At 44.7% G+C, this 22,769-nt stretch overlaps 1 protein-coding gene across 2 annotated transcripts in view; it reads right to left on the bottom strand.

Annotated features, from left to right (window-relative positions):
* Positions 1-238: 238 nt before the first annotated feature.
* Positions 239-22,769, bottom strand: part of LOC137561652 (chromosome-associated kinesin KIF4) — a 58,830-nt gene continuing 36,299 nt past the window's right edge. For both annotated transcript variants that reach the window (XM_068272966.1, XM_068272965.1), the window contains 7 exons: positions 17,049-17,126; positions 13,434-13,590; positions 9,376-9,467; positions 6,696-6,836; positions 3,553-3,720; positions 2,006-2,156; positions 239-349 (listed from right to left, as the gene is read on the bottom strand). In XM_068272966.1, coding sequence (XP_068129067.1) covers positions 321-349; positions 2,006-2,156; positions 3,553-3,720; positions 6,696-6,836; positions 9,376-9,467; positions 13,434-13,590; positions 17,049-17,126 — 816 coding nt within the window. In that variant the 3' untranslated portion in view covers positions 239-320. The remainder of the gene's footprint in view (positions 350-2,005; positions 2,157-3,552; positions 3,721-6,695; positions 6,837-9,375; positions 9,468-13,433; positions 13,591-17,048; positions 17,127-22,769) is intronic.

Raw genomic sequence — 22,769 nt, 5'->3', positions numbered from 1 at the left:
GGTCGGAGCCATGCTGATGCGCTTTGAGTCCCATGGGAGAAAAGCGCTTTACAAATGTTATTTGTTGTTGTTGTTGTAAATCATACAATTGGCAAATTTGTATTATTTGTGGATTTTGATACGCTACTCAATAAAACCTTTGTTGAAAAATAAAAAAGACAGGAAATGATTATGGTAACTCCATTACCGAGTTCTTTGTTGGTAACTCTCCAATGAAAATACATACTGATACTAAAAGTCAGATTATAATTCTGCTGGATTTATTGTGACATGTAAATTGTACATGTGAAGCACTGGAACGTGTCTGCCATGGTTTTCTTCTAGTCTTCTCTCCTCAGCTCTGTGACAGCTGCAATCAGAAAAGTATTTACAGATTAGGTCCAGGTGAAGGAGGTTACTAAGACAGTAATATGAGTGACTTCCAGTATAGGAACACAATATAGAGGTAGTAGGTATCACAGACGGTCAGTGAGATGCTAGTAATTCCAGCTCACATGCATATTTTATGTAAACTATATACAGTTTGAAACTGGGCCAATCTTAAGCCTGATACACACATATTTGATTGGACTATTACTGGCTAATTTTTCTATCTATTATACTCCCATAACATGCCGCAAAGCAGAGCCGGGACAAGGTCCTCCAGCACCCAAGGCTGAGACACCAAAGTGCGTCCCTCCATCCCTCCCACCTCAGCTGTCACACACTGATTGCTATTAGACTAAGAGGCGCCACAGGGCCCACAACCTCCCTAACACCTTAATATCTAGTTATCTGGCTTGCAGTCACTGCCATGTATCCCCATTTCTTATTTCTTTCTGCTTCAAACACAATTAGGAATGACAGCTGAATGAATTCTGCGCCCCCTCCCTCTTACACTGCGCCCTGAGGCTGGAGCCTCTCCAGCCTATGCCTCGGCCCGGCCGCAAAGTCACAGGGAACCGACGCCAGCGAGGATAGGGGCAGAAGGACACAGGAGGGAGCGTGACAGCCAGACAGGTAAGTGTGCTCTGCTGCCCCTAGTACTCCACAAGGGTCCCAGAAGGGGGGGGGGAGGGGGGGGGTATTGTGAACAACATACCCCATGCAAGTGTGTCCAGGTTCCTCTAGCCCTCAGATCAGCAGGAAGAATCTTTGTTTAGGTACTTTTTGATGTGTGGCTACAGTACCATTATACTCTCTACAGGGAGCTTATATGACAGCCTTCCACTTGTGGGTTACCAAGTGTTACCATCACCCAAAGCTGTATCCCACAATGGTAAGCATGCCTCTTAAAGCCCTTAGCTAAGATGCTATCATATATTATTGAGAAACACATTGTGGAAGTGCCGATAAATACCCTTTAACACATTAAACGTCCTATTTTTGCACTTTTTAGTGCATCGGTTAAGTGACACCAGCGGCTGTGGGGGGGCTACCCCCCACACCTAACCTTAACCGCTCACCCCCCCCCCCCCCCCAACTAAACCTTAGCTGCCTCCTACCACCAATCTCACGCAATTCCGATAATCTTATGGTGCTGCCATTAGCTCCAATATAAACTACGACTAAACTGTGAAATTTGGGCGCCCCAGTTGCTTGTTAAATAGCAGACACCCACTACATATCGGCCGACACAGGCACCCCAATTTAACAGTTTAGCCGCAATTTGTAATGGCGGCTATGGGGGCAGCCAAGTTTCTGCCGATAGCAGGCCTCCGATTGTCTCCCCCTCAGCACCCTCACTCCACCATCCCAGCCTGCAGTTTGGATTGTGACTGGAACAAACTAAAGACCTCAGTGGGGATAGGTTTCCTCAGGTGATAAATCAGTTGCAGTCGTTGCAATGAGAGTTGTATCCAACCACATTAACTCACAAAAGGTTTTTTTATGTGCTACCCATAATTGGCTTTTGCTTCCCGTTTCTTTTTCCTCTCTCCCCTCTCTAAGGTTCTCCAAATGAAGGGATGAATACAATTTGCAATGCCCTTTGTATTAAACACTATTAAACTTTTTATCTAATTACTTTTCTGCAGCTGCTTGTTCTCCGCCTCCAGCTCCTGATTCCGGGCCGAAAGCTGAATCGCGTCCTGAATGGTTTCCTCGAGGAGTTTCCGGTAGCGATGCTCCTGGGCATCTATCTGTTCCTCCAGCAATCCCCGATAAGCGTGGAATATCTGATCACAGAAGAATTGGGATTATATTGTGACCACAAAGCCAACCAACTGTATTCATCAGTGTTGTTTCCATGTGTTCCCTCCTGTGTCATTGCAAACATTAAAGCACTACTAAATAATATACTGTCCATATAGCCTAAGACCTCTTTTCCTTGGACAGCTGAACTGCTTGTTTGTTGAGCAGTTCAGCTGTCTGGTTGCCATCCATAAGCCCCGTTCAGCAGCAATTACATGCATCCGAATGGCAGCATTTGGTAACATATGATATATCTGGTAATGTATGATACATCCCTGCATGCTTTACTTCAGTATAAAGCTCTAACTTGTTATACTGGCTGTCTATCTGCGGTTACAGAACACACTGCTCCATCAGTATTTAGTTTCTAAGTATAAACATAAAATCTAAATATACAGCATAGTAATAGATCGCATCGGTAGGGTGAACAGAAAACACCCTGGAAGGAAACAAAAAGACACAGACAACTGAAGCCCCGATGGTGAAGTAAGTCACAACAATGGACAATTGAAGTAGAGTAGGTTGAGGCACTCAACAAGGGAGGTTGCAGGGGGCAACCAACCACTGTAGACAGGTGGAGATGCACAAACCTGACTCTTGGGAGTCCAGTCAAACTGGATGCGGTCGCTCTCTTGATGCAAAAGATTCTAGATGGTTGTAGGGGTGGTGTCAGCCACCTGGCCAAATAGAATACCCCTCCTGAGGAAGGGTAGGTAACACAAAGTGGGGGGGAAAGGTGCCCAGGGTATGATAAATCTGCATTAAAGACAGCTAACATGAAAAAAAAATTAGGTAGCTTACCTCATGGATGACAAATTCAAATGGTAAACAATAAACTTTAACATGCAGTTGACTTGATTGATGGTATCGGAAGCTAAAGGTGGCCATACACTGATAGATTTGCATCACATTCGGCCATCAGATAGATTCCTGTCAGGTCAAATCTGACAGGAATCTATCTGATGTGTGCCACACACTAGGAACAGATTTCCAATAGATTTCAGAATGAAATGCATCATTATATCCAACTTTACCATTAAATCCAATGCAACTCTATGGGCCATCCATCTGATGCCAGCACCAGATCGACCTAGATTTTCCATCCTGTCAGATAGATCAAATTGATCGAAATAGGCCACAAATTGATCGATTGGCCGTTTGATCATGCATCAATTTGCAGCCGATCGATCGATGGCTGAAATCAACCAGTGTATGGGCCCCTTAAGACAGCGTTCCCCAACCCTATCCTCAAGGCCCATCAACAGTGCATGTTTGTGGTTTTCTGCAAAATGCGTACTGTTGGTGGGCCTTGAGGACAGGGTTGGGGAACTCTGCCTTAAGACATTTCTGGTCCTGATAGTATGTGAATGTATATCATACCTCCAGTATATGCTGTTTATGAGCCTGTGTTTCTTCCTTATAGAACTGACAAAGTAACTCCAGATCCTTCTCTGCTTCATTTCTTTCTCTCCTCAGAGCTTCCAGCTGCAAAACCAGGAGAGACTTCTCACTTTTCAGCTGCTGTAGTTCCTCCTCAGGACTGATGTACTGCAAGAGAAAATTACATTAGCAATGGTTAAAATTGTGAGAAAATATAATTTGTATTCAAAGTCTCAGTTCTTCTTCCTGGTGTTTACCTTGCTACTATTGCTATTCGACTGCTCATGCTATTATCATATTTAAAGGGGAACTGAAGAGAGAGGTATATGGAGGCTGTCATGTTTATTTCCTTTTAATCAATACCAGTTGCCTGGCAGCCCTGCTGGTCTATTTCTCTGCAGTAGTATCTGATTAAAACCAGAAACAAGCATGCAGCTAGTCTTGTCAGAACAGACTTATAAGTCTGAACCACTGAAACACCTGATCTGCTGCATGCTTGTTCAGGGGCTATGGCTAATAGTATTAGAGGCAGAGGATCAGCAGGGCTGCCAGGCAACTGGTATTGTCTAAAAGGAAACAAACATGACAGCCTCCATATACCTCTCTCTTCAGTTCCCCTTTAATGCAGCTGGTCCAGAAAAGTCAGTCATGTGACCCTGGAGTTCCATGCAAAAAGTATACAGCTTCACTTGACCCCACCCCTTTCCTCCCTCTGCTACTTACTGTGAGAGGAGGCGGTAAGGACCGGTAACAGTAAAAAAGGGCGCAGGAGGCTAGTGGACAAGTCGGGCGCTGCCATTCACTCCCATAATAAATATCGTTTAATGGGCGCCCAACAGGAAAAAAGGGCGCCGGAGAAAAATAACGTTTTAAAAGCGGCGCCCGGAGACTTTTAATGTTTTATAACTGCTTCTCATGATTACACATCATTTAATGATTTATACATTTTTTAATATTATTTTTAAACGAAAAACAGTACAATATTTTTTTTTTACATTATTTTTAAACGAAAAACAGTACAATTTTTTTTTTTTTTTTTACATTATTTTTAAATGAAAAACCGCACAATATTTTTTTGAAACGTTATTAATGCTTATCACAGGGGGGGGTCTTAGGTTTAGGCACCACCAGGGGGGTCTTAGGTTTAGGCACCACCAGGGGAGTCTTAGGTTTAGGCACCACCAGGGGGGGGTCTTAGGTTTAGGCACCACCAGGGGGTCTTAGGTTTAGGCACCACCAGGGGGTTCTTAGGTTTAGGCACCACCAGGGGGGTCTTAGGTTTAGGCACCAATACGGGGGTCTAGGGGTTAGGGGTAGGTACAGGGAGGGTTACTTACTAATTTTTTTTTTTAAACGTTATTATACGTTTCACTTTTTAAACGGAAGATTAACGTTTTCACAATTGCCGATTTCATGAACATTATTTAATGATTTATAACTTTATAAAACATTATTTTTAAACGAAATATAGTACATTATATTTTTAAACGTTTTCCATGTTTATCGTTTAAAACCCCGCGCCCTTTTTTCCCAGCGCCCCTTTTTAACGTACGCGTAAGGACCTGTGCTCAGAGGAAAAGACTGGCTAGAGGTCCCTATCAGTTCCTCCCTGACTATTTCCTGTCAATCATGATGAAATATGGGGAGCAAGTCTCACAGATTGTTCAGTCCAGCCAAGCACCATCTGAAAATACTACAGGAATTTAGAAATTAATAATATATTCCACACAATATGAAAAAAAAAGTCTGAACTAGGGCTTTAAGTGGCCTTGCAAATCTATGATCATGAAAGAAAATCAGCTAATATTTCAAGGAAAAAAAGTACCATACTTTTTATGGCTCAGATGGTAATCCATATTTCCTCAGTAATTCCGAATTTATCAAGGTCTGAGCAATGCCGCTCCCATTCACAGTACTGAGGTAACAGTGATCATTTTATTCTTATATAAGCACATGATGAAGGAAAAGAATGTTTGCCGCCTGCAGATGGGGAATAGGAGTGCACCTTGTAATCTGCCTGTTTTGCTTTAAATTATACCTGAGATGGGCACAATAAAATATTGTGTCCTTACCCGGGGCTTCCTCCAGCCCCATGAGCACCGATGCGTCACTCGCTATCCTCGTGAGTGCCTCGGTTCTCCTGGTATCGCTCCCAGTAATCTGGCTCGGTCGCGCCAGTCGGCTCTTCTGCACACACGCAGAGGAGTCCGACTGGCACGGCTGAGACAGTTACCGGGACTGATACCAGGAGAACTGAGGCACCTGGGAGGACACCAAGGGAAGCATCGGTGCTCAAGGGGCTGGAGGAAGCCCCGGGTAAGAATAAAATCTTTTATTGTGCTCATCTCGGGTTTACTTAAGTGTAACTATATTAAACTGGAGGTCTTTTTTGTGCAAAGGTTCTTCTTTCCCAATCTTACCAGGATTTGGATACCAATTAACAAAAATAAATTGTGGCATCACTACACAGCATAAGGCCTTCCAGCAAAACTTTGATGGGGCTTCCCTATGTTCACACCCCTTCTCCCGTCCACTGTATTGAGCACCGTAGCCATGGTGCCCTTCTGCTAGAGGTCGTATGACAAGTGAGGCCACCGTAACCCCTCCTCATCCACCACACTTGCAGCCACAACAATACCTACTCTGCTGTGGATGTCTCTGTATTTGGAGGAAGAAATTGTGCAAGAATGGGCCAAAAGGTTGAATGTCATCTGTCCAGTGATCTGCCCAGTGTTACAGTTACACAAACAAGAACAACACAGGCTGTACACAGTACCCGAAGCTCGGGTACAAAATCACATACTTACCTAAGAAGAAGGAAGTGTCTGGACCCTATAGAGGCTTCCCGCAGTGTCCTCTGGTCCACCGTTGCAGCTCGTGAACCCTCAAAAGGGCTTGTTGGTAATCTAAGCGGGGTTGCACTCCTCTTCAAGCATGCCACACTCGTGTCAGAAGAGGAGCGCGACACCGATCAGCTGGAGGGTCCTGTGAGTGGCAGGAAGATCGAGGAGGACCCAGGAAGCCTCTATTGGATCCCCAGGTTTCCCTCTCCTTAGGTAAGTATGTGTTTCTGAACCCAAGCTTTGGCTCATGTTCTCAGGATGTATTCCTTTTATATAATGACATGGTGATAGATGGCTTACCTCTTGTTTGCTCTTTTCTTGTTCCAGATTTGTCATCTCTTTATGAATCAGAGCTTTGTGTTGTTCCTTCATCCATTCTCGTCTTGCCCGTGCCATGGAGAATTCCAGCTCTAGGCCTAACCCATCTGACTGCGTTCTTTGCTGAAATCACCATTTACATTCCATAAGATCGTAATACATTGTCACTAGCAGAATGACAACAGTGTGTGCAGGGCTGTATTCATGCCACCCCCCTCCCCAAACACAAAGACAAGACATTTGCCATAACCTGCCCCAGTCCCATGAATACAAAACAAATACCACATCATCACTCATCATGTACGAGGGTCATATGGAAAGTAACAATACAGCCATTTTCATTTAATGAATTATAGAGTACTTCCAGTGTAAAATAGAGAGACTATAGGATCGGTGGGTGGTAGGGTTAATCACTCACCCACTCCCCTGTAATTCATTAATGACAAAAACTCAGAAACCCTCTTACACATTTTTTCTAGAGTCTTCCATAGCTCTGTAGCCACTGCTTGGTGCAGCCCACTGAGTTTCGGAAGACTTCAGGAAACATGGCTGTGACTAACAGATGGCAGGGGGCTGAATTTCTTACCATTAATGAATTAAGGGGGAGCGGGTAAATTGATTAACCCTACCACCTGCCGATCCTTCCAGCAATAATAAAGAGCATTACATTGCAGGCTCTTTAAGTAGTCTTTAAAACCTGTGAGGTTTGCAAACAAACATTTTCAATACTTACCTCCAGAGGCTTCCCCCATCCTCCTCCTCCAGACCATTCCAGCGCTGAGACCCCAGTGCGCTTGCACAGCAGCACGGACCCATTTAGGCTTTGGCGAAAAAAGCCAAGCTCCATCAGGTCTGTGCTGTTGCGCAGGTGCAGATGGCTCGTGCAGTAGCATGGACCTCTTTGGGTGAAGAAAGCTGAGCCCGATCGGATCCAAATACACGAGCAAGCCCTTGTCTTTGGGGGGACACAACGCTGGTATGGCCTGGTGGAGGAAGAGGGGGAAAGTCTTTGTTTTATCCAGAGGCTTCAGGTGAGTACCCATTTGGGGCACTTTTTTCCCTACAGATACCCTTTAAAGAGACATTTTATTTATTTTATTTTAGGCATGCTGGCCTTTATCCAATCAACGTTTTCTCCAGAATTTTCTCCCAGGAGGTCATTCTTCATCTTATCTAAACATAACTTTTCAGTGCTTAGAACTTGAAAAGTAGTAAAAGCTAGGTAAAAAAGTACCGGTATTACCAAACTTCTTTTGAGTATTTTTTTGCATGGTGGGAATCCAGCCAGCTCTTTGCCCACATGAGCGGTTGTGAAAAGTTTGGAATTATCAGATAATGGGAAAACACACAAGTGCGGCCCCAATCTTGAGGGGAGCCATGCTCAGTGACAGGGGACACTGAGGGAAGCTTCACTGGGATCCTGAGGCTTCCCTCTCTTCAGGTGAGTATCTTATTTTGATCCTGAACTTCGGCTTGGGATTACTTTAAGTGGTCCTTTAAACTCAAACATGCATTTTAAAACCTGGTATATGATGGCCGGGTCAAAATTCTGAGGGTTATATTTACTACTTAAGTACCACAGTGATTGAAATCTACGCCCTGTTTTGGTGGGCTCCTGGCTGGCAGGAGCCCACCAATTACTGCCCACAGTGTGCATCCACCATTTTCGTCGCTCCCCGCCGATCGCGCCGCTCAAACCCGATGTCCCGACGTCACTGGCTCTGCCTGTCTCTATGACAGCAGAGCCATGTGAGACGGTCAGGAGCCAATTTCATTGGCTCCTGGCCGTGTCTATCAATGTAAGTCGCTCCCATTGGCTTACATTGGTAGACAGTCAGGAGCCAATGAAAGCGGCTCCTGACCGGCTCACATGACTCTGCACTCACAGAGACGGCAGAGTGGATGTCAGGATGGTCCCGGCAAGAGGCGATGATGGCGATTGCGGCAGGTATGCGCGGCGATTCGTCGGGATTCCGTCATTCTTGTACCAGCGGTCTCTGGTCCTCAAGGGGGCAGAGACAGCTGGTACTTAAGTGGTTAAACAGAAGGCTGTAACAAGACACACACATAACCATTTGCACTTTCCATGCATACGCCTATCTGACCTATAGCCCACAACTTCCCCTAATTTCTCTAAAGATGACACAACTGCCAAAAGTCCTACGGCTAATTGTCTCTTTGCAACAATGATGGCTCAGGCTAGCAACATGCCAACAAATAACAGCAGTACTTGTAATTGTCATTGCTCAGACTGGCGGAATATACTATTTTATTGATGAGGTTTGAAAATATCTCCTAGAAATAAAGGGAATAGGATATGGATCAGTGTATCTTCCTATAATTTCTCCACATAACATAATCACCTCCTTTATTTAAGCATTTTTCATATTTTTTTTAAAGATTTTCAATCCCTTTATTGATGTAGCATCACGCTCCTTATCTATGGGTTGGAAGTATTGAGGAAGGGAAGGGGGGGCTTCATGCTAATGTTGCTCAACAAACAGTTCCCGGCGTTCTGCAGTCACATCTCAAATGGAGCAGGGAGAGAAGAGGTTAATCTGACACATGCAAGTTAAATTACACTAAAAGAAAACCTTGCATAGCAGATAAGAGCAAACAAATGTTACTTTCTGGATGACCCTGGTACTTAGTAGAAACTCACCTTACTGTTACCTATTGGCTGGGCGTGGTGAATTTTGCAGTTGAAATTCTCGGATTCAGTTTCACCACTTTTCGGACTTGAACTGGTTTCCCCTTTGAGAAGAGATTATTATAAACGTATGTATACAATGGATAATGTTTAGACTTGTATCCCAGATTAATTAGTGTGCCATCAGATGGAATGACATGAAGATCTTCATCTTGGTTACATTTATGATCACCAACTATGGCTGATGTTAATGTCTTTTATACAATGGACCCACATATTTGAAATAGAGTGACTCATGTCCAACAGTTTTATGGAGTCAGACTGAGACCAAAGTTTTTAATGATACTCACCCCTTCCTGCCTCACAGAGTTGCTCCTACTGGTCAGTTTTGGCGTACGTTAAAAAGGGGCGCTGGGAAAAAAGGGCGCGGGGTTTCAAACGATAAGCATGGATAAGGTTTAAAAATGTATTGTACTGTATTTCGTTTAAAATTAATGTTTTATAAAGTTATAAATCATTAAATAATGTGCATTAAATCGGCAATTGTAAAAACGTTAATCTTCCGTTTAAGTAGTGAAACGTATAATAACGTTTAAAAAAAAAATTACTAAGTAACCCTCCCTGTACCTACCCCTAACCCCTAGACCCCCCTGTTGATGCCTAAACCTAAGACCCCCCATTTTGGTGCCTAAGTAACCCTCCCTGTACCTACCCCTAACCCCTAGACCCCCTGTTAGTGCCTAAACCTAAGACCCCCCTGTTGGTGCCTAAACCTAAGACCCCCCTGTTGGTGCCTAAACCTAAGACCCCCCTGTTAGTGCCTAAACCTAAGACCCCCCTGTTGGTGCCTAAACCTAAGACCCCCCTGTTGGTGCCTAAACCTAAGACCCCCCTGTTGGTGCCTAAACCTAAGACCCCCTGTTGGTGCCTAAACCTAAGACCCCCCTGTTGGTGCCTAAACCTAAGACCCCCCTGTTGGTGCCTAAACCTAAGACCACCCTGTTGGTGCCTAAACCTAAGACCCTCCTTAGTGCTCACTGTATTGTGTGTAGAATAATGTTTTAAAAACAGTAAGGGATAAAATATATTACAATTTACATTACGTACTGATCGCTTTGTTTTGTGAATAATAATGTTTTACAAACAGTAAGGGATAACATTTAAAATAATGTTTTATTGAAATAAGAAACGTAAATCATCACAAGCAGTTATAAAACATGAAAAATCTTCGGGCGCCGTTGGAAAACGTTATTATTCTCGGGCGCCCTTTTTTCCTGTTCGGTGCCCATTAAACGATAATTATTATAGGAGTGAATGGCGGCGCCCGATTTGTCCACTAGCCTCTTGCGCCCTTTTTTACTGTTACCCAGTTTTGACCATGTCTAGTCATGTGATATTGGTAAAAACATTAGTTGGCATCAATCTCGTGACACTTAACGTTTACCCGAGCCGAAGCTTGGGTACAAAATGGGATACTTACCTAAAGACAGGGAAGCCTCAAGATCTCATTGAGGCTTCCCTCGCTGGTCTGATGTCCCCCGTTGCTGAGCACGGCCCACCGAAGATTAGTGACAAGGCATTGTAGCTAATCATATCGGGGCCGTGCAGCTCCTCTTCCTTATTCAGGGATGCGCAGTAGACGCGCAGGACTATGCATCTTTGCTTATGCACAGTTTTATCTCACATGCACAGTTTCTTGAGACTCATTGTGGGATTACTCTGGGTAGTCATTTCATACAGTATGTACCATCTTTATGCACAATTGCATATGGCCATTTACCTTGAAATAACTCATTTTATCTGGCCTGGCTATCAGGCCTCATTGGATGTCTATGTTGTATAACATTTTTTTGTGACTATACATACCCCGTTTCTTGTTATCTGTGTCTGGGCTTGCATTGCATCCATTTTTATTTATCTTAATTACTACATTACAGTTTGGATGCAATGTTGATTATTGGGCTAGACCTTAACAGACCAAGAACGTACCAGGTAGTGACTTGACTCTAAGATTTATTTTTGTGCAACTTTTTGTGATTACACATATTTTTCATAGATATATTTTGTGATTGACTTTTTGAGCCCCGCCTCTTGTGTTCCGTTTCTGGTCTTGAATTGCATCCATTTATAAACATGATTATTCATAGATCGTTTTGGATGCAATACCAATTTCATGCAAGACCTCAACAAACCAAGAATATTTACGGTAGGTCATTTAAACAACTGTAATGACTATAAACAAGTGTTGTATGTTCACCATTATGTGGCTACACATTGAGCCATAATATACTGTTAATATTCTCTATCTTTTGGCTGCTGAGCATCCATAAAATTACATTTTGTCATTGGACCGCTTTTGGCTGGGGATTGCTTTGGCTGGGGATGGATGGCTTGTTTTTAATTGTTTCTAATAAAGGAATATAATGTTTGTACAGTGTTGCTGTCTCCTGCTCCATGCTCATTTATGTCAGAGATCTAATTATTATTATTATTATTATTATTTATTGTATTTATAAAGCGCCAACATATTACGCAGCGCTGAACATTAATTTAGGTTACAGACAATATTTAGGGGTGACATACAGCAATATGACAATACAGGAATACAAGAAAACCAGATCACACAGCACAGTATTAGTACAAGGTAATGCTTAGTCAGTCACTGGATAAAGCATGGAGATTAGGCAAGTTAGGTTCACTCAAATGCATGGAATGGGTTCACAGTAATGGAGGTGCCAGATCAGGTAGGACACAAAAGGAGGAGGACCCTGCCCAAAGGCTTACAATCTAGAGGGAGAGGTAAGGACACGAATGGTAGGGGACCAGAGTTCAGCTGTAGGTTAAGAGCACTTGTGAGGGGTAGTAGGCCAGAGTGAAAAGGTGAGTTTTGAGGGCTTTCTTGAAGATGTTGAAGGAGGGGATTTGTAGGGATTTTTTCTTTTCTTCTTTTTTGATTGAGAGAATATGATTGTTCACTAAAAATCGCATCATTGCTGGGTACCTCAAGGCTTGGCAGGAAGGAGAGGTGAGGGTGATGTTTGGGGGGTGTGGGATGGGGTGGAAGAAAAGTGGCCACAGCCAGTACGTGTCATGCAAAGACACTGAATACTAATTATATCTGAAAACCTTGCACCCTCCTTCTGGTGTCTGCATACATTTTAGGCCTCATTCACATCATTCGCGCTTCCGTGTACATTTGGAAGCGCGTATGTGCTGAAACGCAAGAACGGCAGAAGGGCATAGACAGCCCATTCTGCCGTTCACATCTACTGCGCTGTGCAGCAGTATGATGCGCTATGAAGTGCTTGCGTACTGCTACTTGCATTTTGCCAACAAGCGCAGAGCTGATCCCATCACTGTCAATGGATGGGATCAGCAGCGCAGCAGGCAGCGGCACAGATGGCATGCGATCATACGCGCTGCGTTGCGATCGCACGGCCATCTGTGCTGAAGAGATGTGAACGAGGCCTTACAGTCTAAATCCTGGGATGTTATATGTAAACGGTGACTTTCTTGAGGAACACTGGGTGTGGTCCAGCGGTGCCACTATGCCCAGGCAAAACAAGCGACTGCTTGGGGCCTCACCTATAGCAAGGGCCTCCCATGCTGCCAAGGCCACCGTGTCTGTGACAGGTACAGCCACCACTGCCTACCTCTTATTCACACAGACCTCAGATCAGTGGCAACATGAACAGAGGGGAGAGCAGCGCAGTGACCACGGAGTACACTTCAGATGCAGTGAGGTCATTGCTCACTTACTGCATCTGAAATGTGCCACATGGTTACTGTGCACTGCTTTCTTCTCTGCAAGCCGCCACATGGCAGCAGGAAGCTACATGCGCAGGAGTCGTCAGGGATCTGAAAGATCCGATCCACCATGACGGTCGTTATTGCCACGCGTCACAAAGCGTGTATTCACCTTGCGAGATCGTGGAAATGATGGATCGCCGGTCAACGGAAACATCACCTTGAGAATCACGTAATCATGTATGGTACAGGCCTTTATGTCTGAGCACTGCCCCTACTGCACAACCCCATCTGCATCCCAGTATTATTCATCTTATAGATACCTGTGTATTTGTCTGATCCGCAGAGTTCATCATCTTCATTGACTTGCTGCTTTCTAGTCTGGTTAATGAGCTGAATAAGACGCTGGTGTGGAGACGATGTTAATTTGGACTCTCGCATCTCCTCTGATAACTTACTGCACATGCAGTGCTGACATTCCTAGAGATCAGAGAGTATAGAAATGATCATAACTTCAGCATTTACTGTCTTCAGATACAGTACTTATACTTGTCACAAGTGGCTTTTTATTGGTGTCAGAGTACTGGTCAGCTGGTCCTGTAAAATAGTAAGGAGTCTTTGAGCAAGGCTCCATAATGATCCTGGTCACCTGTGGAACACGCCTTAAAGGACACCCGAGGCGAAAATAAAATAATGAAATAAATGATTGTATCTATCTTCTTTGTCCTAAAAATGACTTTTAAGATATTCCACAGTTTTATTTTAAGTTTTGTCACAGGAGCCCTAGTGGCTGACCGCACTTAGCCTTCTAAACGGTGCCAGCGCACGGATCGTGCGAACTCTGGTCGCAGTCAATGCGCAGGAACCGTTAAGAATTAGCCGCAGACAACTCAGAAGGGAGCCTGTGAGACACGGGCAATTACAACGTACACACGATTCCACGGTATCTGCCACCACCACTGGTATGGGCCAGTGGACCTGATTTACTGACTGACTAGTCCTGCGAATAAAACGGTTAAACACACGGTATTCTGTCTAGCCAACAACAAACAAACAGTAGCGTATCTTCAGAGACCCGGGATCAGTTCTGTGTGTGCTGATAAGCAGGGTAGTGGAACAGTGAATAACTTGGAGGAAGTCTTTTATTCACAGCAATATAAATAATTAATATATACAGACAATTATTAAAATCAATAATTATTAAAACAGTAATAGCCAGTATAAAAAATAAAAGAAGGGAGAAAAATACTTAGTTCCTGGAAAGATGTCCTTTTTGTGGGAAAAATCAGAGTTCTGGGTTTCAATCAAAGTTCAGAGTTCAGACCAGGTGGATGCCAGCATATCCTCAAGCTGGCACCGATGAGTTCAAGATGTTTTCAGGGTGGAGGACACTGAGTTTGGCTCCTCTGCCATTCTTATGCCCCTGATTCAGTAGGAGGGAGTGAGGGCGGGCCCACACACCCCCTTAGAACATGAGATGAGTCCTCCCCTTGTCCTGGGGGACCAGAAATCATGCCTTAACCATATATGGGCTCTATCTCACAGAACCGTACAGGTCAGGGCAGATTTACTAATATTTTCAGGTCTGCCTCGATGTACCCAGCAGCCTGATACCAAACATGAGGGGTGGGACCCCTGTGGTATCATTAGGGCACTGTTGAACTGCCTAACGGGCAGTCTTTACCTCAGAAGGTTCTGAAATGTTCTCAGAACCAACGCCAGACCGGGCCCTACATGCTCTGTTAGTTTGGAGGGTCTGCCAGCCGGAAACAGTAAATTCGGGCGCCTGAGGCTAGTGGACAAATCGGGCGCCGCCATTCACTTCTATAATAAATATCGTTTAATGGGCGCCCGGTAGGAAAAAAGGGCGCCGGAGAAAACTAACGTTTTAAAAGCGGCGCCCGGAGACTTAATGTTTTATTACTGTTTCTCAGGATTACACATTATTTAATGATTTATACATGTTTAAATATTATTTTTAAACGAAAACCAGTACAATATTTTTCCCAAACATTATTTTTAAACGAAAAACATTACTTTTTTTTTTTTTTTTTTTTTTACATTATTTTTAAACGAAACCAATTACAGGGGGTCTTAGGTTTAGGCACCAACAGGGGGGTCTTAGGTTTAGGCACCAACAGGGGGGTCTTAGGTTTAGGCACCAACAGGGGGTCTTAGGTTTAGGCACCAACAGGGGGGTCTTAGGTTTAGGCACTAACAGGGGGGTCTTAGGTTTAGGCACCAACAGGGGGGTCTTAGGTTTAGGCACCAACAGGGGGGTCTTAGGTTTAGGCACTAACAGGGGAGTCTTAGGTTTAGGCACCAACAGGGGGGTCTTAGGTTTAGGCACTAACAGGGGGGTCTAGGGGTTAGGGGTAGGTACAGGGAGGGTTACTTAGGCACCAACAGGGGGGGTCTTAGGTTTAGGCATCAACAGGGGGGTCTAGGGGTTAGGGGTAGGTACAGGGAGGGTTACTTAGTAATTTTTTTTTAAACGTTATTATGCGTTTCATTATTTAAACGAAAGATTAACATTTTTACAATTGCCGATTTAATACACATTATTTAATGATTTATAACGTTTAAAAACATTACTTTTAAACGAAATACATTTTTAAACGTAATCCATGTTTATCGTTAAAAACCCGGCGCCCTTTTTTCCCATCGCCCCTTTTTAACGTACGCCTGCCAGCCTGGCAACACAGAAAATATGATACATATAGCCGTTTATGGAATATGATCTACATTTGGGATTGATAGCAGGTCATTCCCAGGCAAAGGCTCTTTGAAGTTTGGGCAGCTAGCTAGGTGTCAGCTCCCCTGCTGGGAGGGAGCCGGAGGGTCTGGCTTTTCTCCCAACTAGATTGCTTCTGTCATGGTCTATACCTGATGGATGGGCCATCAGCACAGCTTGAAGCCAGGGACTCTCTGGGCCCAGGCTCATTAGCATATCAAAAGAGCCATCCAGCAGTTGGGCTGGTGCTATCTCTCTGCTGAGAAAAAGACTTCAGCTGCCCCTACACACTCAACCCAGATTGTATCGATTTGAAGCGCAATCGATGCAGAGAATCGAGTGCGATCGCTTTTCTTCACGGGCGGTTACAGGACGCGCCTGCGGCCCCGCAACCGTCCGTGACAAGTTTAAATCTACTTTTTAAGTTTTAACTGTTTTATTGTTTTTGCTCAAACACATTCATTGATGTACGCCAGAGCTAAAATCTATGAACTATTGACCTTTTTATCTCTTTCCTGCTCTGAGAAGCCATTTTCTTTTTTTCTCTTTCCTGCTCTGAGAAGCCATTTTCTGTTAGGAAATTGTTTTATAGTTGGAATTTCTTATCAGTGAGGGTCACACTGCAGTCACTTTCTGTCTTAGTCAGGACTGAGTCAGCCACTTACATACCTGATATTTAACTCTTTCAGGCAGAGAAAAAAAAAAAAAGAACATAGCATAGTTATTTGTGTGCTAGGCACTGTACATACACATGTCTATCTCATCATGTCACATGTCAGCTCGGGTATCCTTTAAAGGATATGAAATGAAATATGAAATGTGACAGCAGTCACTGGATTATCTCCAGCAGTCACAGGATCATCCCCAGCAGTCTCTGAACCCCCCCCCCCCCTCCATGCAGCCCATGGAGAATCCCCATTGCAGCCATAGGAGCATCTCCAGTGCAGCCACAGGAACATCCCCAGCAGTCTCAGGAACCTCTCTCACTCAGTCACAGGAGCCTCCCCCATGCAGACACAGCTGCATCCCCCATGCACATACAGCCACAGCCCCAGGAGTCATTGTACTGTACACACACCAGTAACATGCAGTAATTGAATCTGTTGTAACCATTATCTCAACCTTGATAATGGTCACCAGTGCTCATGTACACTAGGAAAATATGAAATAAGTCCTCCATCCAAGTCTTTCATGGCCTCCTTACCTCATGGTGGCATCTTTTTTTTCCTCCAAGTTTTTTTGATAGATCTCTCTTTTCTTTCCAAGTTTGTCTCTTCACCATCTGCACAGAAAGGGACAACTTCACAGTCAGTGTACTTCCCCGTGTGTCCTTTGGCTGTGCTGCTTGGCTGGCAACAGGCTAGAGATACAATAATAGTACACTACAATAACATTTGTAAAGCGCTTTTCTCCCATAAGACTCAAAGTACGGCCAGATTTAACATAAGGCACTGTAGGCATGTGCCTACAGGCGCCTGATGATGGAAAGATGTCTCACTCCTCTCCCCAAGTGCCTCCCTCCTTCCCTATGCAGAGTTCTGAGAGGAGTGTAAATGAGAGGTTAGTCACCCAGGTCCCATCATTCCTCTGACCAGATCTCCCTTCAGTCAGGGGCACACCAAGCTACCTAGTACTCGGAGGCACCTCTAGCTACTTAATAGTGAGGATAGCTCTGGCTGCATAATACTAAGAGGCACCTATGATGGGCAAGGGAACTAACAGGTAAGGGAGAAGTTACAGCTGGGCCAGCCAGCACACTTGTGCGGTTCGGCAGGGATTTGTTGGTTCATGGAGGGCGAAGTCTAGGGTGCCAGGATATCTGTGTCTATAGGCTGCTGTGATGTAAATCCGGGCCTGACTCAAAGCGCATAGATACTCACCAACACGTTAACAGTGTATCACATTATAGGAAACGCCGTCTGTAGAGACAGATACAGAGTGGCGGCTGATGACACAGGGGAATAGGGCGCTTTGGCGTTAGAGGTGAGCGGAGAGGTGAGTGACTCTCTCTCACTAGGATGGCGGCTTCTAGTCCTCTCTCCTCCATCTGCCGAGCTGCCCCACACTTTATGGGGGAGCTCTGGGGATGCTACGGAGCTGCAGGGGGTTGCTATAGCACCGACAAGCCTCGCCCTGGAGCTGCCCCTGATCAGGTATCAAAGGTGCTTTCAGGAATCCATGAAAGAAACTTGAAAGCTTTTCTAACTGATACAGTAAGTAGGAGGGGCAGCGGGAAAAGGGTAAAGCTGTACGGAGCTCAGGTACCACATTTGACAGTCTCATTGGAAAATTTTGGCCTGACCATTAAACAAAAGTATGCAGTTAGCATTCAGTAAAGATAGCCATACATCAGGCGACTTGGTAGACCATCCGATTCGATTATTATAATAAAATCGGTGCCGCCAAGTGCATGCCCAACTGCCAATGCAACCAATTTTGACCAAATGCAAGATGTTGGGCCGACTTGCTCAATCGGGTGAGCGGCAATAACGGCGTGCAATTTTGGGACGAATCGACAAACACGACGAAATCCCTGGAGCTGTCCCCCCTAATGTTAAATGTCCCTCCATTGCCCAGTGCAAGTGATACATTACCTGTCCGCGGCCTCCGCTGGCTCCAGGCGCACTCCGATCTCCATACACGCGTGCCCCATGTGGTTGCCTAGTAAGGTCGCACGTGACATCAAACGTCACACACAAAGCCACGTTACTAGGCAACCACGTGGCGCACATGTATGGAGAACAGAGTGCACACGGAGCCAGCGGAGGTCGTGGACAGGTAATGTATCACTTGCACTGGGCACCGGGGAGATAATTAACATTAGGGGGATAGCGTTGGGGCAGCAACATGGTCAGATGCCTCAATGCCGATTCTGGATCGATTTCTGCATGAAATCGATTTCAGCATGCGGTATATGGGTAGCAGACAGATCTCTCTCTAATCAGATTCGATCAGAAAAAGATTTGTCTCTTGGTTGAATCTGCCCATCATCGCTACATGTATAAAGGGAGCGGGGACACCAAGAGCCCAATAGTGTGATATTGTATAGATGATAATTAATAATGAGTAATATAACAATTTAATACTCACAAACCAGGGTTACCATTAGGCAACCACTGTGAAGGCAGGTGGGGAGATTAACCTGACCCCACTCAGGATTAAAATTCGCTCTCTGTAGATGGGAAGAAGATGGGTACAACCCTCCACCAAGGGTGGACTTAGCAATATGTAGAAGCTTTCCAGAGGCGCCAATAGAATAAAAGTCACTTAAACGAGCTTAAAACCGATGGGGCAGTGGTGGGCCTATCCCATCCATGCAGACAAAGCAAACAAAGGAAGGACTGTGGCATCAACAGTCAAACAACAATTTATTTCTACTCCACAGTAAAAATAGGCAACGCGTTTCACGGGCTCAATCCCGCTTCATCAGGCCAATCAAAAAGGAGCATACAGCTTATCAGCATCAAAACCACACTGAGCGCCTCTGTGGTTTTGATGCTGATAAGCTGTATGCTCCTTTTTGATTGGCCTGATGAAGCGGGATTGAGCCCGTGAAACGCGTTGCCTATTTTTACTGTGGAGTATAAATACATTGTTGTTTGACTGTTGATGCCACAGTCCTTCCTTTGTTTGCTTTGTCTGCATGGATGGGATAGGCCCACCACTGCCCCATCGGTTTTAAGCTCGTTTAAGTGACTTTTATTCTATTGGCGCCTCTGGAAAGCTTCTACATATCGCTACATGTATGGCTACCTTGACAGTATAGAACAACCATTCTAAACAGTTTAAATTTCACTTCCAGAGTGTAACAAAAGTCTGTACTTGACAGGTTTTCTTTACTGTGAAAATGATATACGTAAGGGAACATTTCCATATCAAACAGTAAAGATGCAGAAATCTCCCACAACACTTCAACAACGAAAACATTCATTATGTTATGTGCGTGTAATTTTATCACCCATTGTTCCATTAAACAGCATGGGGCTCTATATACAGTAATTAGCATGTATAAAGGAATGACAGCCTATGTTACAGAGTCTGTTTAACTCCTAGAGGTGGGATGACATCCTTCAACTAAAGCAATTTTTGTTTGCTGTGTTCTATTCTCTTCAACATGGTTGCCATGGCAATCCACCTAGATGGCCTTTGTCTAAAAACAGTGTTTCTCTGAGGGACGCCAGCGGACCGAGCAGAGTTCCTGCCGTTTAGGATCTCATGCACAATAGCCCTAATTAAAACCTGAGTACTCTGTATTACAGGGACCTGAAAGGGAAAACAGAGGTTATATGTTGGAGCGTACAATAATAAAGAGGCTTTTAATGATGTAAAGATACTCCCCCACTCCCAGAAGTATCAAACAGAGATTTCTCTGCTTGCAGTTCCTTGCTTCTCAGACACAATCTCAGGATACTCCTGCTGTACTTCCTGCTGGTCAGATGAGGCTGTAGCCAAGCCAAACAGTTTAAAGGGGCACTAAACTCAATTTAGAGAATTAAGCGGTCTTCAAACTGCTCATTTGCTGTCTAAATAATTCTTCTCTCTGAAGCAAGTGGATGTGACAGATCACTGCTCCACTTGCCTGTGTTTTGGTTTCTGCCTAGCGAAACAGGCATACCTCCCAACTTTTTGAGATAAGAAAGAGGGACACTTAAGCCACACCCCTAATCACACCCCCAGCACACCCCTAGTCATGCATACCATAAAGATTTCATAAGAAAAATATGTTGTTTTATAATTCAAGCCACACTGGTCCTTTCTATCCTGTTTCGTTTTCCTTCGTATTAAAGATTGAAAATAAGAAATACACTCACCTAAAGGATTATTAGGGCCAACATACTAATATGGTGTTTGACCCCCTTTCGCCTTCAGAATTGCCTTAATTCTACATGGCATTGATTCAACAAGGTGCTGAAAGCATTCTTTGGAAATGTTGGCCCATATTGATAGGATAGCATCTTGCAGTTGATGGAAATTTGTGGGATGCACATCCAGGGCACGAAGCTCCCGTTCCATCACATCCCAAAGATGCTGTATTGGGTTGAGATCTGGTGACTGTTTAGTACTGTGAACTCATTGTCATATTCAAGAAACCAATTTGAAATGATTCGAGCTGTGTGACATGGTGCATTATGCTGCAGGAAGTAGCCATCAGAGGATGGGTACATGGTGGTCATGAAGGGATGGACATGTCAGAAACAATGCTCAGGTAGCCCGTGGCATTTAAACGATGCCCAATTGGCACTAAGAGGCCTAAAGTGTGCCAAGAAAACATCCCCCATACCATTACACCACCACCAACAAGGCATGATGGATCCATGTTGTTTAACCCTCGGCATGCAAATGACTGATGGTTGTAGCCATTGGTTTACAATACTTAAATGCTATATAGTAGCCTATTGGCTACTAGCCACTTGGGCGCCGAAGTGACCACTTACACCCAAATGCCCTAATGCATTAACACAGTGATGAATGACTCTTTGGTTTGATCAGTTCACCATTTTTGGCTCACTTTAAAGTATACCTGAAGTGAGCAGTATATGGAGGCTGCCATATTTATAACCTTTTAAACAACACCAGTTGCCTGGCAGTACTGCTGATCTTTCAGGCATCAGTAGTGTCTGACTCACACACCTGAAACAAGCATGCATCTAATCCTGTTAGATTTTTATCAGAAACATCTGATCTGCATGCTTGTTCAAGGTATATGGCTACAATTATTAGAGTTTTAGGATCGACTGGCCCCCCTACCCATGATTTATGCCCAGGCCCATAATAGAGAATGCATTTATGGATTGCTATACTTGGAAGGGAAATCTATGGGCCAAAACTCTTGTAAAACCATCACCCTCTAATAACCTCCTTGGCAGTTAATTTTTTCTGCAAAAATTGCAGAATTCCATTTTTTTTTTATTTTTTTTTTAATGTTTCATGTAAAGCTACCAGAGTGGTAGCTACATGAAACACCACTAGAGGGCGCATGTGGCCCTCTAGTCCGATCGTCGCCGGCATCTATAGCAAACAGGGGAACGCGTATATAACGCGTTCCCCTGTTTGGATTCTCCTGTCGCCATGGCGACGATCGGGATGACGTCATGGACGTCAGCCGACGTCCTGACGTCAGGCACACCCGATCCAGCCCATAGCGCTGCCCGGAACTCATTGATCCGGGCAGCGCAGGGCTCTGGCGGGGGGGGGGGGGGCCTCTTCAGCCGCAGAGTGCGGCTGATCGCCGCAGAGCGGCGGCGATCAAGCTGTGCGCGCGGCTAGCAAAGTGCTGGCTGCGCGCACAGCAATTTATAGAATGAAAATCGCCCCACCAGGGGCTGAGATCTCCCCCTGCGCGGCATAGCCCGAGCTCAGCTCGGGCTTACCGCCAGGGAGGATAATGTTTCTTCATTTACTGTGTTTACTCTGAAGATCTGGGGGAAAACATGATATAAATATGAGCTACTGTCTAGGGCCCCTTTCACACTAAACCGACAGTATCGGTGTGATCAGATGATCGCACCCCAACACTAAAAACGGCCTTTGGGGATTTCCGGGTTAATACGCAGTAATCCTGCTTCTGGCTGACAGCCAAACAGGAAGCGGTGCTCTCTAGCGCTCACTTCCTGTGGCAGAGATACGAAATGCACTGAAGTGTATTTAAAAAATATGCATGCGTGCCGCAACTCCGGCACAAAAAAAAACATTTTAAAAAAGCTGCATCGCCATAGTTTTCTGGTACGCCGCACGTCGCCGGGCATGTTGCCCGACGACGCACGGATGGTCTTGTGGCAGATGGCTCTTGTGGCAGAGATTCTGGCTCATTGTATTGCATCCAGTGTGAAAGGCCCTATAGATTTTCATTGCCCTAACGTCACCCTGCGTTAAAAAAGGGTAACGCGCCGCAATGAAAACATCCCAGTGTGAAAGGGGCCTCAAG

This window comes from Hyperolius riggenbachi, chromosome 3 (assembly GCF_040937935.1).
Source record: "Hyperolius riggenbachi isolate aHypRig1 chromosome 3, aHypRig1.pri, whole genome shotgun sequence".
In the NCBI taxonomy this organism is placed as follows: Eukaryota; Metazoa; Chordata; class Amphibia; order Anura; family Hyperoliidae; genus Hyperolius; species Hyperolius riggenbachi.
Note: the sequence above shows the minus strand (reverse complement) of the source record. Positions and strands in the feature narration are given on the sequence as shown.